We start from the raw sequence: 15995 nt of genomic DNA on the forward strand, positions 1-15995 counted from the left end.
TTTCCTCATAAAAATGGAATTATATGGATAAACTGAATAAGACACCATCCCTGACCTCTGAGAAATTACAATGAAGTGGAAGAGCCATAGAGCTGTTGCATAGTACAATGCAAATTCCAAGTACTACTCAAGTTCAGAGGAGGGTATTCATAACCAAGTGGAAGAATCCATTCGGTTCAAAAAATTCAACAGTCAAGTTCGAATATGGTGCTGGAACAGATCCTAGAACAGAATAGACACTCAGCACCCCTGTGGGATAAAGGAATGGACTCTTGCTACACACAAGGTCCTGTTATGTTCTGGGAAATGAGCTAGCACTTGACTTTTTTTTTTTTTTTTTTAAGAAGCTTATAGTCTAGTAGGGAGCTTCAGGTACAATTTCAAGAAAGACTCCCAGGACATAGTAGCTTCTAAACTGGACCTTGGACAGATAAGTAAGAGTTTGCAAAGTGGAGAAGAAGGAAAGGGTGTTTTAGGTGAAGAATACAGCAAATGCTAGAGCACAGAGGCTGAAAAGGCCCCCTCGGTTTCAGAAGCGTGAACACTCTGCTGCTGAGAACGGAAGGCAGTGTAGTCCATATCCCCAGCGCTTAGCCCTACAGATGGACGTCTCTTAATGCAGTGATGATTAGGGCCAAGAGAGGGACATAAGTCTTAGGCGCTGAACAAGTATGTAGCTGGGAGAGTTATGGGATGGGAGTCCGCTCAGTGGGATCAGTTTATGGCCAAAATCTCCCACTTCCTTTATGGAGTCAAGGAGCCTTCCCTACCAGCCAGAAGACCCTCTATCACCAACCTATTGCATGTGCTGTTTTGTTGCACCTTCTCAGTCTATTTAGTGACAAAACGATCAGGTGAGTGTGGGGCTCAAGGTCATTACCATACTTTAATTCCCTTTCCCTTGAGGCCCCCTTCCTGGGCCTTCCTGCTAACTGCGCCCCTCTTACAGGCATTAAGTCATCACCTCTGTGGGTTTCTCTCTGACTAGGTAAAATGTGTTTTCATCAACCAGGTTTTGTGGTCTCAGTTTTGTGTTTAGTTTGGTCACTCTCATTCACAAATAGCCAGCAATGTTTTGTTTTTTTTATTTTGGGTTTTTTTGTTTTTGTTTTTGTTTTGGTACCAGGGATTGACCCCAAGGGCACTTAACTACTGAGCCAGAGCCCCAGCCCCTTCTGTATTTTATTTAGAGACAGGGTCTAGCTGAGTTGCTTAGGTCCTTGCTAAGTTGCTGAGGCTGGCTTTGGACTCAAGATCCTCCTGCCCAAGCCTCCCAAACTGCTGGGATCATAGGCATGTGCCACTGAGCCAGCCCCCATCTATGTTTTTGAATACCCTTCCATCTTTAATTAAATGATCTCAAGACCCTAATATTGTTAATAACACAGAGCCTGTTCAGAGACTGAGAATGTAGCTGGAAAGACCTATACCTAAAAAGATAAATGAAAACATGAGAAAATACAGAGGAAAGAGGAGAGAGGCCTCAGAAGAAACTAACCCTGCCTTCAGCATGGACCTGTAGCCTCCAGAAGTGGGAGGAAATAAACTTCAGTTTCCATGCCACCCAGTCTGTGGTACTTTGTTAGGGAAGTTCTAACAAACTAATATAGTGACTTAACATAGCATTAGAGTTTTGGTATCAAATAATGGTAATAATAATGTTATTAAGCGTTTTCTGAGTGCTAGGCATCGAGCTAAAAGCTCATATATTATCTCATTGAATATGCATGCAAATCCCATGAGACACATGCTGTCATTTCCAATCTACAATGAGAATGCTAAGGCTCAGAAAACCCAAGGCTACCTGGTTATTGAGTGATGGCACTGGATCTGGAACCTGGGTCTCACCTGCAGAATCTTGGTGCAAAGAAAAAGATGCCTCTTCCTTTGGGCACAGTCAACCCCCTGCCAGGGTGCAGAGCTTGGTGAGCAGAGGGTAGGCTGGGTTTTGGTCCTTCTTGCCTCCTTGGCCTTGTATACTTGGGCAAGTCTAACCCTTCGCTGTGGCTAACTCTGTAGACCAAGAACTTTGTCATTACACTGGACTTCCCAAGGTTTACCCCACTGAGGGACAGACAGGTGGGCACGGAAGGGATCGTGAGGGCTGGGGAGGCAGACCTCATCTACTTGGGAATGAAGCATGTGGCAGCCCAGGCCTGTGAGTCCCAGGTGGGTGACCTTCCAAAGGTCCTTCAGGATAACTGCAGGGGGCTTCCTTCAGCCCAGTCCTGGCCAATCGACCTCAACACAGCTTGGCCACACTCTTAGATGGCCCATCTTTGTTTTACCATCACCCCGTCCTCCCTGTCCCGTCACCTGACCAGATCAAAGAGACCAGGAAATGCATCTCTGACTATTTGACTATGAAGGTAAATGTGCTTTTCCCCACGATTAAAGTTCCTGAATGTTCCAAATTTGCAGCTTTCATGATGGGGGATAAAGGCCTCTGACAGTGTAAATATTTAATCCCCATTAAGAATGTCCAATAAATGAAGGGAGTAGGGTTTCAAATTGGCCAGTTCCAATGATTAAAGTACAGAAGACATAGCAGGGTAAAAAATAAAGTGCTCTCTAAAAAAGTACCATCTTTAGAACTTAAGATGGTTTCTATTTCTACTACATAAGTATCCCCTGAGCAACGAAGAAACCAAGAATATCCAATTTATCTTTTAAATATTAGTGGGGGGCGGGAAGGGGTGAGGTCTGGAGGTGAGGAAGTATGGCAATCTCTTCATAATCCTGTTTTGGTAATAACGAATATAAATGGAATTTCTAGACTTTATTGAAGGGACCGCTGGAGCTCAGACTTAAGGAAAAATGTCTAAAAAGGAAAAAGCAGCCTGTTCGGTTTTGTATCTTGTTTGAAAATATACTTCAAACATTCAGCAGTATTTTAGAGATCATAACCAGCCCCCGCCCCACCACCTTCTGCACCCTTTGCCCCCAGTAGTTCAGATTTACTTTTGAGGTTCTTTTAGTTTTATGTTTTAACTGGGGAAAAAAAAATAATCCTGCCCAGTAGGGTTTCCATTAGTTCATACCAATGGTTTGAGTTTAGTTTAGGAAAAGCCAAATGGAATAAAAATGGACCTTTTTCCCATGACCAGATCCGGAAGCACCAAATCTCTGGGATTCAAGGGGTTCCATTTTTTCTGGGTGGGCTTTTGTAACGGAGGAACCAAATGTCCAGCCGCCAGCGTCATCTTGGGTCACTTCTGGATCCATGTTTGGCAGTGGGTTGGTTTGTTATGATTCTGGCACGAAACAAGTGACACACACGAAGACACATCAGTGAGGGGGACCACGGCTGAGGAGTAGCAGATGGAGAGCTGGTAAGGCTAGTAATAGCAGGAGTCCCTGAAAGTCATGGCATGAGGAGCAGAGCGAGGGAGGAAGTAGTGGTTAAACCCAGAACAGGCTACAGCGATAGCTGCACAAGGGGACTGCCCGCAAGACTGTGGCCTTTGAGGGGGGCACGCCATGGCCAGGGAGAGAGCCAGGGCAATAAATGTCTGAAGGTCTTCCTAGCTACAGGCCCCTGGGTCTCCTACTGAGGCTCTTGTTGGCTGAATGCAAAAGGCAAGGGTGGCATCCACAAATGTCAAACTTCTGGAAGGGGACAGAGCAGAATGGGAAGAGTGGAAAGATGGTCTATAGGGAGAAACAGACTATCCGGCACAGACGGAGAAGAAGAAATAAGTAGGAAGGGTTAAGTAGCAACAGAGATGAATAGATCGTGCTGATGGTTCATGGATGTATACTTGTCTGCAAACTCAGGAAGTTCTGTACATTCAATAGGTACAGCTTCTTGTACATTCATCCTATCTCAATAAAGTGTTTTAAGAAAAAGAACAGACGCAGAAAGGTGAGATCAGTGCTCCGTCTTCATGGGCTTTGCATTCTGGAGTCTGTGCATGAGGTCGAGTGTGTGCAAGAGACACTGTTTGGACCACCTTGTTCTCAGTGCCAACCCAGGGTGGGCAATGAGAGAGGCTGTCCTCACCTTGGGACTGCAAGCCAAGCTGGCCAACAGCAACCGCCCACGCTCAGAACTCCCCGCTTTGGTGGGTATACTTTCTAGGCAGGGCAAGAGCATCAGAGTGAGAAGCCATGTCAGCTGGGCAGAGCACACCAGGCTGCTAGCTGTGAAAGTCCAGCAACTTTATTGTCAGCTCAACATCTCCCCACCAGAATCTTAAGGAAGCGGAAGTACAAGTGACTGTGGAGTTATCTGCCTGTTAATCTTATCTTCTGCTATTCATTTGAAGAGTTGGAGTTATTATTAATATGAAGGCCTGCTTTCTGGCAGCTCTTCTCTTTGAATGAGTTTGTGCCAAGCTGCCAGTTATCAGGGGACTCAGGCCCTAGGATTACGCTGACAGGGAGGCTCAGAGATGTGATAGCTGAGCAGAGACATGGGAATGATGGTGTATGAAAGATGGATCAGCATTTTCTGGCTCGTCCTTCATGCCCTTTTGGCTCTTTGTTTTAAGCAAGAAAAACATGAGCAGGGACAGACTTGAAACTCATCAAAATCAGAGAAAAGATTGATTTTCAAGAGACTGTTCAACGTACAGATTCCCCAAATCTGAAGAAGTAATTCACCGATGAGTTTGCCTACCTCCAGCAGGGTGAGTTCCAACCCATCTGGAAAACACTGAGGACTGATGACTTCCCATGTTCTATTGTCAAGCAGGAATAGTCTCAGGTTCTTATCCACCAATGGCTTTAGTGAATGTCAAGAGAGATTTCATGACGCTGAGGATTCCATCTAGAAGTGGGGTTCTGAGTGCTGGGGTGATGTCCATGGAAAACATCTGGTATTTCATATTCTTCCCCCTAGACAACAGCTCATCAATTCCTACAGCTGAGTGAAGGTCATTAGGGAGCTTAAGGAAAGTTGTTGGTTGGATCTCAAGTAAAAAACTGTTTTCAGGCCAGGCATGGTGGCACATACTTGTAATCCCAGTGACTCAGGAAGCTGAGGTAGGAGAGAATCACAAGTTTGAGCCCAGCCAGGGCAATTTAGTGAGACCCCAAATCACTGGGAATGTAGCTCAGTGGTAGAGGGCCCCTGGGTTCAATCCCTAGCACTGAAGAAAAAAAAAAAAAGCTATTCTCAGGTATGTCCCACTCCGTTCTCTCTTCTATAATTGAAACTCTGCTGGCAAATGTCCATGAACCGTCAAGTCATGATGTAGGGAAAGACGACAACCAGAGTGTCAGGGGTGAGCCCAGTTGCGACTGAAGGAGCACCCCTGATCCTTCCTCACGCTAACCAAAGACATCAGGGCACTATCACCAACCAGGAGGACACCACAACCACCTGGGGCCATGTTGGGTAGAGAGGATGAGACACTGAGTTCCTGCAGTTCCAACTCAACTGTTGCGTGAAATGACTTCTCACATAGACTGAATTGTGTCCAACTCATCTCAGAATCAATGCAAACTTTTTAAACAATGCTTCCTCTCATCGCCTTTCAACTATCAATTCCTCAGCAGACCTCAGAGGAGGCTGGCCCGTCGTCTTTTCCTGTCAAGTCACCAAAAGGGGTCATGAGCTTTGATAAGGTCCTGAGTGTGGAAAGCCACATAGATATGAGCAAAGCTGTGGAGGGGAGTGGCCTGTCCTAAATCCTAGGACAACATGGATACTATTCAACCCACTGGGTGGCATTTCCCAAACTCTGGCCAGAGCGTGGCACCTACATAGACAAGGCATGGACAGAATTTGTTGACCACCAGGACTAAACTCTTAGTTGTTTTTTATCTCTGCCAGCCCAGTCAGCCCTAAGGACTATGGTCAGGTTAAAAAAAAAAAAAGTCCAACAGAAAAGTGAACCACTGATGATAACCATCTTGTGACTGTGACCAATTGCCTACAGAGGAGTTCTAATGTCTCAAGTCTCAGCAGGAAACCACCGAATCTATAAAGTCCTGTCCAGCAGAAATAGGTCTGATTGTGGATGGCCTGGTTAACCTAGATTGCCTTTGGTGCCTGGGGGAGTTGATATTTTCTCATTATGAAGACTTGCCCATCTAGTGAATGCTGCAAATAAAAACTGCTCGAATCAGTCTGAACGGCCCGTTTCCGTGGTAGCAGGCCTCTGTCTGGAGAATAAATCTGCACCATCTTCTTTTGTTTGGGTTTCAGCCAGTTGTGTTACAAGGAGTTCTGAGATGTGCTGTAAGTGACACCCGACAAGACGGTTGGAGAGGGAAGCTTTGTCACTGATGGGACATGCGCCCTTGGGCCAGACGGTGGTGTCCAAGAGAAAGTGATCAAAGAGATATAGAACCCACATGCCTAAATATTTATTTCAGCCCATCGTATTTCCCACACTTTCCAAATGTGAACTTGTGTCCTGAAGGTGGAGCTTTAGTACACAAGAAAATTGGGAAGGGGCAAACGTGTTTGTGCAAAATGAGGAAGAATCAGCAAAGAATGCATTTCCATGCTGCCTAGTAGTCTACATTTTTCATGCCAAAAAGTAAGCACGGATTCTGATTTTCTTTCACTGTAGGAGTCTGCATACAATTAAATGGAAGGAAAAAGAAGGCTGCTTTCAAGAGTGGGGCTTATGGTCTCTTAGAATGAGGAGAAACTGTAGCCATCAAAGCCATTTTTACTTCTTGCTGGTAGTATTTTTAAGATGTTGTTTCCTTTTCAAAATGAGGCAGCAATGAATTGAGTAGTGATCAAAATGCCGCACCATAGAGTATGTTTAATCCAAATAGCTCCCGAGATGGTCTGTGACTGATTGTACCAACTCTATGGGACTTGGAGAAATGACTTGGTTACCAGTGAAGTAAAACCATCTCCAGAATGGAATTGAACGTTGCTTCTCAGCACATAACAACCCTGCCACAGCCCAGCCATGAAGCCAGTAAAGCACCCCCAGGAAAAACCGTCAAAAGACCAGCACATAAATCCCCTACTACACTGTGCAGGGGTCTGTGAGCTTAGGCAGAGGTTTTCTAGACCCACTTTGGTGTTTTCAGCAGTGCAAAGATTTATGAGACATTCCAGGCAGGTGGGGAATGGGGGAGGAAGGCCTGATGGTCTGGGAGCCGGTAAACCATCTGATTTGCCTTGCCTAAGATCTCCTGATCAACACAGACCTGGAACCTTCTTCCTCCACTCTGCTCCCACGGCACTCAACCACCATCGCCACAGCCGAAAGAACGAGCTGAGATCACCGATTTCGAATGAGAGGCTCTGAGTGGAAAGATGACCACTCTGAATTCAGCATTGGACAGCCACTGCTGAAGTGGGGGTGGGGTGCTGGGGATTGAATGGTAGGGACTGATGCATGCTGGGAAAATGCTCTACCACTGAGCTACACCCACAGCCCTGATAGGATCCTTTAACTGCATCTAGGGCAAAACCCCAAGCTTCTTGCCCACTAGCACTGAAGAGAACTGTGAAGTTTTGTCCTAGAGCTGTAAACCTGCGACAGCACCAGCACCTGCTTGTGGGCAGGACTCTGCCTCTAAGGAAACCCATCCCCTTCCCCACGCCTCATTCCCTCCCAGAGAGATTCCTGGGAGAACTCAGGGACTCGGAGGACAGGAAGAAAGGGCAGCAGCAACCAGTTGCCCTCCCTGTTGGGGCTCCTGACTGCAACACGCCTGGGAAGGAACACAGATCAGGTCCTGAGGACCCACAGGAGTCCTTAGCCCCTTCCCCACCTGCCAGACTGTAAGGGCAGCTGCCTCAGGATGCAGGGAGGCATTCGGGCATCCTCTGGGAAGCCCTCTGAGAAATCATGAACCTCCTCCCCTGTGCACAATGACTTGCTGTTATCCAGAAATTTTGGTGGCTTGGGGGCAACCCAGTGAGAGTTGCCCCCTGACGCGGACAGATGTGAGGGTCAAAGCGAGAGCCTCTAGGGACTAAAGAGTGACAGGCTCTAAACTTAGAGAGCTGGCTGGGGAGGATGACATCCGCTGATGCATTTGGGGAACTTTCCAGTCCCACTGCAAATAAAGATGTCTGAGGATTACTGTATTGGCCACAGGTGGCACTTGTCTAGCTAGGCGTGCGGTAGAGGATCTGGAGCTAGCTATGGATTCGAATCTCGGCTCTGCTGTTCACTAGCAGTAAGGAGCCTGGCAAGTTCCATAGCCTCCCCATGATCATTTGCCTCCACTGCTAAGTAGGAACAGTAACAGTCACTAATTAATACGGTTGTTATATTAAATGAGCCTTAATCCACATGGTGCATTTAGAACAGCGCCCAGCACGTAATAAGTGCTCAATAAATGTTAGTCATGATCATTAGGGTTAGATAGTGAGCAGAACTTTCTAAGTGCTAGGTTTGAAAGCCTGGGACTCCGTTGCCAAGGGAGATTAGAGAACCTCTTCAAATATGGGAGCTCAGGCCCTGGCCCCAGGGATTGTCCAGAAAGAAAGCGTGTGGCGCCTGCTTTCCCCCCCCTACCTCATTCCTCTGACCCGGGGAAACCGACCCCCTGTCACAGGGGCGCCTTCCCCCCCCCCCCCCCCCCCCCCCCCCCCCCCCCCAGTTTCTGGCTTGACCGTGTCTCCCGCGCGCCTCCCCGGGGCCTCGCTCCCGCCGTTCCACACCTGTCAGCCGCCCTCGCAGCCTTCCCTTGGCCCGAGCCTTGGGCCTCCGCGGCAACCCCTTCGACCCTAGGTCCGGGTTTCCAGCTTCCCGCGCCTGCCGTATCCCCCCAGCTGCTCTCGTAAACAAAACCCGGGCGTTGGAGCAGCCCCGCAGGCGGACGAGCGCGGGAGCCCGCTCCGTGCGCGGTTAGCGCGCCCCGGGAGCCCCGGGCGAGCCAAGGGGCGATGGTGGCGGCCGCGGCGGCAGCGGCAGGGCGGCTCAGCTTTGTTATGAATAGATGAAAGAGGCCACCTACACAGTAACCCAAATTACGAGACCTCCCTCCTCCCTATCTCACCGAATCAAGAGGGGAGGGAGATGGGCGTGGAGGGAGGGCGGGCGGGCAGGAGGCGGAGGGCGGAGGGGAAGAGGATGAGGAAGGGGGCCAGTTGCATCCCACTTTCACAATGGGAAAGTGAAACGCACAAGCGCACCCAACCTCTCCAGCCCTCCCCGCCCGCCTCGCTCCCCTCCGCCCGTCCCCTCCCTTCCCCTCCGCGCCTCCCCGCGAGCGCCAGCGCTGCACAGAGGAACTCCGGAGAAGGAGGGCGAGGAGGAAGCGGTGCCGGAGCGCGCAGGGCTTGCCGCCGCCGCTGCACAGGCTGCCGGAGCGAGCCCGCCGCGCGCCGTCCTCCCCGCTCTCCTTTCCGGGCGAGCCACGGGGATGGGGCGGCCGCGGGAGCCCGAGCGCGCGCAGGAGCCGCCGCCGCCGCCGCCGCCGCCCGCGTCTCCGTCGCCGCGCGCCTGAGCCGCGGTCGCCGCCGCGCGCCCTGCCCGGGGGCGGCCCCCCCAGCCCCATGGAGGTCTCCCGGAGGAAGGCGCCGTCGCGCCCCCCGCGCCCTGCAGCGCCGCTGCCCCTGCTCGCCTATCTGCTGGTGCTGGCGGCGCCCGCCCGGGGCGCGGAGGAGTCCGTGTGGCGGTCGGAGCAAGCCATCGGAGCCATCGCAGCGAGCCGGGAGGACGGCGTGTTCGTGGCGAGCGGCAGCTGCCTGGACCAGCTGGACTACAGCCTGGAGCGCAGGCTCTCGCGCCTGTACCGGGACCAAGCGGGCAACTGCACGGAGCCCGTCTCGTTGGCGCCCCCCGAGCGGCCCCGGCCCGGGAGCAGCTTCAGCAAGCTGCTGCTGCCCTACCGCGAGGGGGCGACCGACCTCGGGGGGCTGCTGCTCACTGGCTGGACCTTCGACCGGGGCGCCTGCGAGGTGAGGCCCCTGGGCAACCTGAGCCGCAGCTCTCTGCGCAACGGCACCGAGGTGGTGTCATGTCACCCACAGGGCTCGACGGCCGGCGTGGTGTACCTCGCGGACCGCAGCAACCGCTGGTACCTGGCGGTGGCCGCCACCTATGTGCTGCCGGAGCCGGAGACCGCAAACCGCTGCAACCCCGCGGCATCCGATCGCGGCACAGCCATTGCGCTCAAGAACACCGAGGGGCGCAGCCTGGCCACGGAGGAGCTGGGCCGCCTCAAGCTGCGCGAGGGAGCGGGCAGCCTGCACTTCGTGGACGCCTTTCTGTGGAACGGTAGCGTTTACTTCCCCTACTACCCCTACAACTACACGAGCGGCGCCGCCACCGGCTGGCCCAGCATGGCGCGCATCGCGCAGAGCACCGAGGTGCTGTTCCAGGGCCAGGCGGCCCTGGACTGCGGCCACGGGCACCCCGACGGCCGCCGCCTGCTCCTCTCCTCCTGTCTGGTGGAGGCCCTGGACGTCTGGGCGGGCGTGTTCAGCGCGGCCACGGGAGAGGGCCAGGAGAGGCGCTCCCCCGCCACCACAGCGCTTTGCCTCTTCAGGATGAGTGAGATCCAGGCGCGCGCCAAGAACTGCCGCTGGGACTTCGAGACGACCCAGCACAACTGCGTAAGTCCTGCCCCCGGGGCCTGGCTGGGAGCGCTGCAGCTGGGGAGCCACCGCTGAGGCAGAGTGGGAAAGCGGAGGAGGGAGAGACTCGGGTGACATTTACAGGTCTTGGGGGCACACCCTCTGAGACCTCAGGCTCCTCTAAGGCACAGCCTGGGGTCCCCCGAGGGAGAGCGTCTAAAGGGGGTGTGGAGGGTTGGAGTTGGGCTCCAAACTCTACTGACTGCACCCCACTGCTGTCCTTCTCTGTCAAATGTGGACGCTTGTTTGAGGCCGAGCCTCCCCGCGCAGCCCCCTTTCCCTAATCGCTGCCCCAGACTCATCTCTTCTGTGCAGTCGCAGCAGGCATGTGGGTTTGACTCTCTTGGTCAACACAGTTACCAAACAGTGCCCTCAGTAGAGAAGCCATTGAACCCAAGGGCTCGCTGCCACACCCCAGCCTTTGTGCCCCCACTCGGCCCCCTCCCGCAACACATACGATGAGGTCCGAAGAGTTGGGAGCCTGCTCAACCCGGGTAAATAAATGCGAGCCTGCGAAAGCGGCTTGCAGAACCCCCTGCACGACCCTGCGCAAGGGGGCGGGGCTGTGGCTGAGCTGAGGGTTGCTGTGGTCTCCAGTTCCTGGAGACACTGGGGCGGCTGGAGGCGGCTTTGTGGGTACAAAGCTTCACCCTGGAGGGGAGAGCAAGGGAAAGTGTTGGGGTGCTACAGGCAGTTCCTGGGCTCCAGATTGCTGGACTACATTGCGGGGCTCATCGGCACCACCCCTGGGCTGTGCCTGAAGCAGGCAAACGAGGCAGGCTTCCCCAGGGCTCCCAGGGCGGCCCCGGCTTGAATCTTGAGATTGGCAGTTCTTTGACTGGATAATAAAGCGGCAGTTCAAGAGGGTCCAGTTGATGGGGATTATGCAGCCATTGTGCACTTCTCCGGAGGCCGTTTCCCTTCCAAGGCTGCTGGCACATCAACTCCACATATGGCTCCTGAGAGGGGAGCCTGCTGAGAGCCTCCTTTATAACTGGACAGAAATCAAAGAGCAGACATTAACGGCTACAGGTGTTGCCATTGTATGGGTATAAAATGAGTCAGAGAAGTCTCCACTTGGAAAATGTGTGGTGCGGGTGCATTTGTTGTCACCAACAGGGCACAGGGGAGCAGTGGCCCCAAGGTATGTTAATATGTGTAGGGAAGGACACCCCCACCCACCCGGTTCTCTGCAAAAGCACATCTTATCAAATATTAGCCCCAGTATCCAGGAAGAAAAAGGTTCCTTAGACTGGTCAGTTGCTTCTTCCTCTTTGCCTGTCAGCTGGGACAAGCACATAATATCTTCATTGTGGGTATGATTTTTAAAAATATGCAAATAACATACATTGCTCCCTGACTTAATCTTGCTGTATATTTACCACTTAATATTTAATAGCTCTCTTTAGACACCTCTATAATGACTCAAGTCTGGCAAAGCATTGCCTTCAATTCTCTGTCAAAAGTCTTGGAAGTCCCCCCATATTACTTTGTGTCAAGCTTTCTGCACACTTGGTCTCTGGGGTTAATGACAAGACAACTCAAGAGGCCCACAGCAGGTGATCACCGTGGAAGTCCAAGCTTTGCCATCTGACAGCTGTGTCAATGTGTGGAGCCAAAACATTTCTCTTGACTGCATCTACCTATTGGGTCCTGGAGGACTCGGTTCTATTCCAAACCCAGCAGCATCCCGCATGCACTCAGAATCCACATTGGGTGTTTCCACTTGGGCAGGGATGGGGATGGGGAGGGGCAGGGAAAGTCGCAGAGTTGTTTAGCGGTCGTCAGGGGGGCTCTAGAGAGAGAGAGTTGCCCCCTTGGAAATCAAGCTAGGGATAAACACACGCTGCCAAAAATCTGGAATGAGAAAAATAAAGAATGAAACCGGGTCCTTCCACTGTATTTCCCACTGCTGTTATTTATCGAGAACTCCCAGTGAGCTCAGAACCGTGTGTTCTGAAAGATGGGGTCTCTACCCGGTGAGCTTGTCATCCAAGTTAAATCACATACTCTGGTTGGAACAATAGCGTGTCATGGCTGCACAGGTGGGAGCTTGGAGTTTTGCATTTTTTTTTTTTTTCATTTAAGTAAATTCCTTGCTGCTAGTGTGCATTTAAAAAGCCTTAATGGAACTGAATTTTAAGAGGAGTTTGAATGAAAATAAAGGTGGTAGTTTTGGTGAAAAGACTGACAGTTTTCTAACCTATTAACAAGACAGATAAGATACTTAATTCAACAAATATTTGTTTGATACCTGCTAGCGTAAGCAATGCTCTGAGCTGGGTGCCTCCAATTTTGCCACTGAAGGGACAATAGCAGGTTGCAACTCTTTTTAATGGGGTCATGGGATCCCTGTGCCCTCGGGTGTCACTCAGAAGCATGATGTCATTTGGTTACATTTGTTCTGCATTTTATTTTCGGGTCTTGAATGTGTTTTTGAGAGGCATGCTGAATTATAGGTGACAAAAAAACAGGAGTCAGACCTGAAACGCTCTAGAGGGAGCCTCAATAGATTCCAGCAGCGATTCCTTTACAGCAAACACAGTCATTTTACCAGTAATCCACAGGCAGCGAGGCACAAGCAGCTAGATTTGCTTGTCTTCTGCCTGTTCTAGCTGCTCCTGTATTTTCCGCCTTCATTCAACCATGGGTAGGGATAGCACTGAATGGGTTGTTTTTCCATCTTCTGGCCTATTCTTTTTTTTTTTGTTATGGGGCACTTTACCACTGGGGTACATCTCTTGCCCTTTTTATTTTTTATTTTGGGATGGTCTTGCTAAGTTGCCTAGGACCTCACTAAGTTACTGAGGCTGGCCTCCAACTTGCAATCCTCCTGCCTCAGCCTCCCAAGTTGCTGAAGTTGCTGGGATTATAGGTGCGCGCCACCATGCCCAACTTGGTTCTCTTCTTGTCCCCTGTCCTTCTGTTGGTTGACTCTCCTCTCTCAACCTTTACTGCTAAGGGTTAATTTCCAAGGTGCTTGTGCAATGAACGAGTCAGCCGCTTGCCCACCAGGCATTGCTTTTTCTGCCTTGCCACCAATGTTGAACATACTTTTACAACTATAGCAGATTTACTGCAGTCCCCAAATGTGCCAAGGCAGCCAATTCCTGATGCCTGTCTTTAATACTCCTGATAGGTATTTGTGTAACACTTCCTTGTATATCATTGAGTTTCTCATCAAGTCTGAGTTTGGTTCTAGGAGGAACATCCCATTTCCCAGATGAGGAAGCTCAAGGTCAGTGAAGCAACTGGCTTGTCCTGATAACATAATAAGTACCAGCATAAACCCAGGCCTTCTAATAACTACTTCTGTATTCTCACTGCTAGCCTGGTGCTTCTCAAACTTCCCCTTGAATACCCCCTAATGACAGAAGCAGCAAGCAAACTCCCCACAATATGACACTAAGGGTAGATGGTGCCCCTTGGGGGCGATGCATGCCTCAAATCTTGGGTTATGTATTAAACTTCTTGTGGTTTAATTTTTTTCATTAGTTTATAACATAACCGTGCTTGAATATAAAATAAATGAGTTAAATTATGTACATGTTAATTTAACTTCCTTCCTCTCTGAACCCTGGCATACTAGGGTGACCCACGGAGAAGTGATGGTGTTCACGTTTGTGAAGACAGATGGTTCCAGGCTCCTCCGACTGCCTTGTTGGTCGTGGGGTTGCTTGTGGTTTAAACATGGTAGCCACCCCTCTGCAGACACTGAGGGCGATCTGCTTTCTGGTCGTTTGGCCCGCAGGACTGACTCCTCTAGTTCATTCCAACCCTTGCTGGCGAGGGTGTCCCCCTTCTTTCCACACACATCATTCTAAAGGTTGATGTCATTTGAGTGTCATGCAGACAACCACAAAGTACTCACATGCTCCCCAACAGACAGCAGCCCAAGACACATCCAGCGGCTGTGTGGAAGCGATATCCCAGTTCCACCGGGCATCATGACCCATGGACCTCAAAATCCACAGACTTCCTGTGATGTCTACTCCTCTTCTAGTTTCTGTTCTGATTCTGTTGATCCATTTTGCCATCTGTAGACTAGATGGGGAGTTTCACCTTCACACACACGTCTGTTACACAAGGGTAGATTCACAAACGACAGCCACAACAATAGTACCCACTTAGAAAGAGGGGAAAAGCAATCACAGTTACTAGGCACTGAATGGTTATTATGGCCAGGTTTTGTGCAGAGCAATTTACATGCCTTATTTTCTGTTGATTTTCAGTTACCATATGAGGCAAGAACTGTAGCTATTAGGATGATTATGGATGAGAAAATTGAGACCCAGCAAGCTCGGTTAGGTTCTGTAGCTGGTAAACAGCAAAGAATTTGGAACCTGGGGGGGTCTAGTTCTCGGACCTGAGCTTTTAACCACTGCCATGGGCAATCTGTCCTCATGGACATTGAGTTCTGGTGTTGAGCTACCCTGCAGGGAGCAAGCTAGGCCCCTGCAACTGGTGTGATAAGACCAGCTGTTTGTGGACAGAACAGATACCACAGCAAAGTGAGTGAACGGTAACCAGAGTTCCTCAGTTTGCAACTGTGACTCCTGAAGTTCTGGTTCTGGAAGGGTAGTACTAGTGCTGGCCATATAGCCCGTCTCGTAGAGTGCCTGACTCTCATGCTGGAGGCCCGGGTTCGAGTCCCCAGCCCTCTGGGATTGTGGAAGGGTTGTACTTTCCCAGTCATCTCCTAGCTGGTATTCTTTGCTTTCAGTATAAATGACGTCAGGGGTTCTCTGTTGAATCTATCATAGTGTCTGGTGTGTAGTCAGGGCTTAAGAAATATCTGTTGAATGTATAAATAAAAGATCTTAAAGAAATAGGAGTTTTCTGTACTTAGCAGCAATACTTTCCTGAGCCTGGCCACCTTTTATTTCCTTATCATTTGACCGTTGTCTTTCTTAATGTCTGATGTGCCAGAACCCCTGTCTTCCCCAGTCCTAGGTTACATGACCTCCTCCAGAATTCTGGCTCTTCCCAGACATCCCTGCTCATTGGAACAGCCAGGCTTCTGGTGCTGCTAATCTGGAGGTTAACTCTGACCATAGAAATCCACTGGGATTGGGTTTCTGTGGTTAATAATGGGCACAGTTGTGCCTCTCAAATATGAGAGGAAAGGGCTTTGTGCTAGAGGGTAGTGGTTCTTAATGTGTGCAGTCTCTGGATCAGCATCATCAATATCATCTAGGAATTTGCTAGAAATCTAAATTCTTGTGCCCCACATCAGACTTACTAAATCAGAGACTCTGGGGTGGGGGTTTTAACAACTGTGTTAAACAAGTTGTTTGAACAAGATTCTCTCAGTGTTTTACCAAGATTTGAATTCATGCTCAGGTTTGAGAACCACCTTGGTAAGAGAAAACAATTCTCCTTGTATTCCAGCTGAGAATGGGATCCCTGGCATGGGGGACTTGTCCCATTTTTTTCCCACTGCGTTTTACTTAGGGGCATAAAACAGAACCACTCATTCCATGAC

The 15995-nt window shown here is 50.3% G+C and overlaps 1 protein-coding gene across 2 annotated transcripts in view; it reads left to right on the forward strand.

Annotated features, from left to right (window-relative positions):
* The first annotated feature begins 9104 nt into the window (after window positions 1–9104).
* The window catches only part of PLXNC1 (plexin C1), a 140719-nt gene continuing 133828 nt past the window's right edge, over window positions 9105–15995 (forward strand). The window contains exon 1 of one of the 2 annotated variants that reach the window (XM_079142819.1): window positions 9105–10489. In XM_079142819.1, the coding sequence (XP_078998945.1) occupies window positions 9428–10489 (1062 nt within the window). In that variant the 5' untranslated portion in view covers window positions 9105–9427. The remainder of the gene's footprint in view (window positions 10490–15995) is intronic. The other variant, XM_079142820.1, reaches the window with a different exon arrangement.

The sequence above is a fragment of the Sciurus vulgaris genome (genome assembly GCF_902686455.1).
Source record: "Sciurus vulgaris genome assembly, chromosome: 5".
Classification (NCBI taxonomy): Eukaryota; Metazoa; Chordata; class Mammalia; order Rodentia; family Sciuridae; genus Sciurus; species Sciurus vulgaris.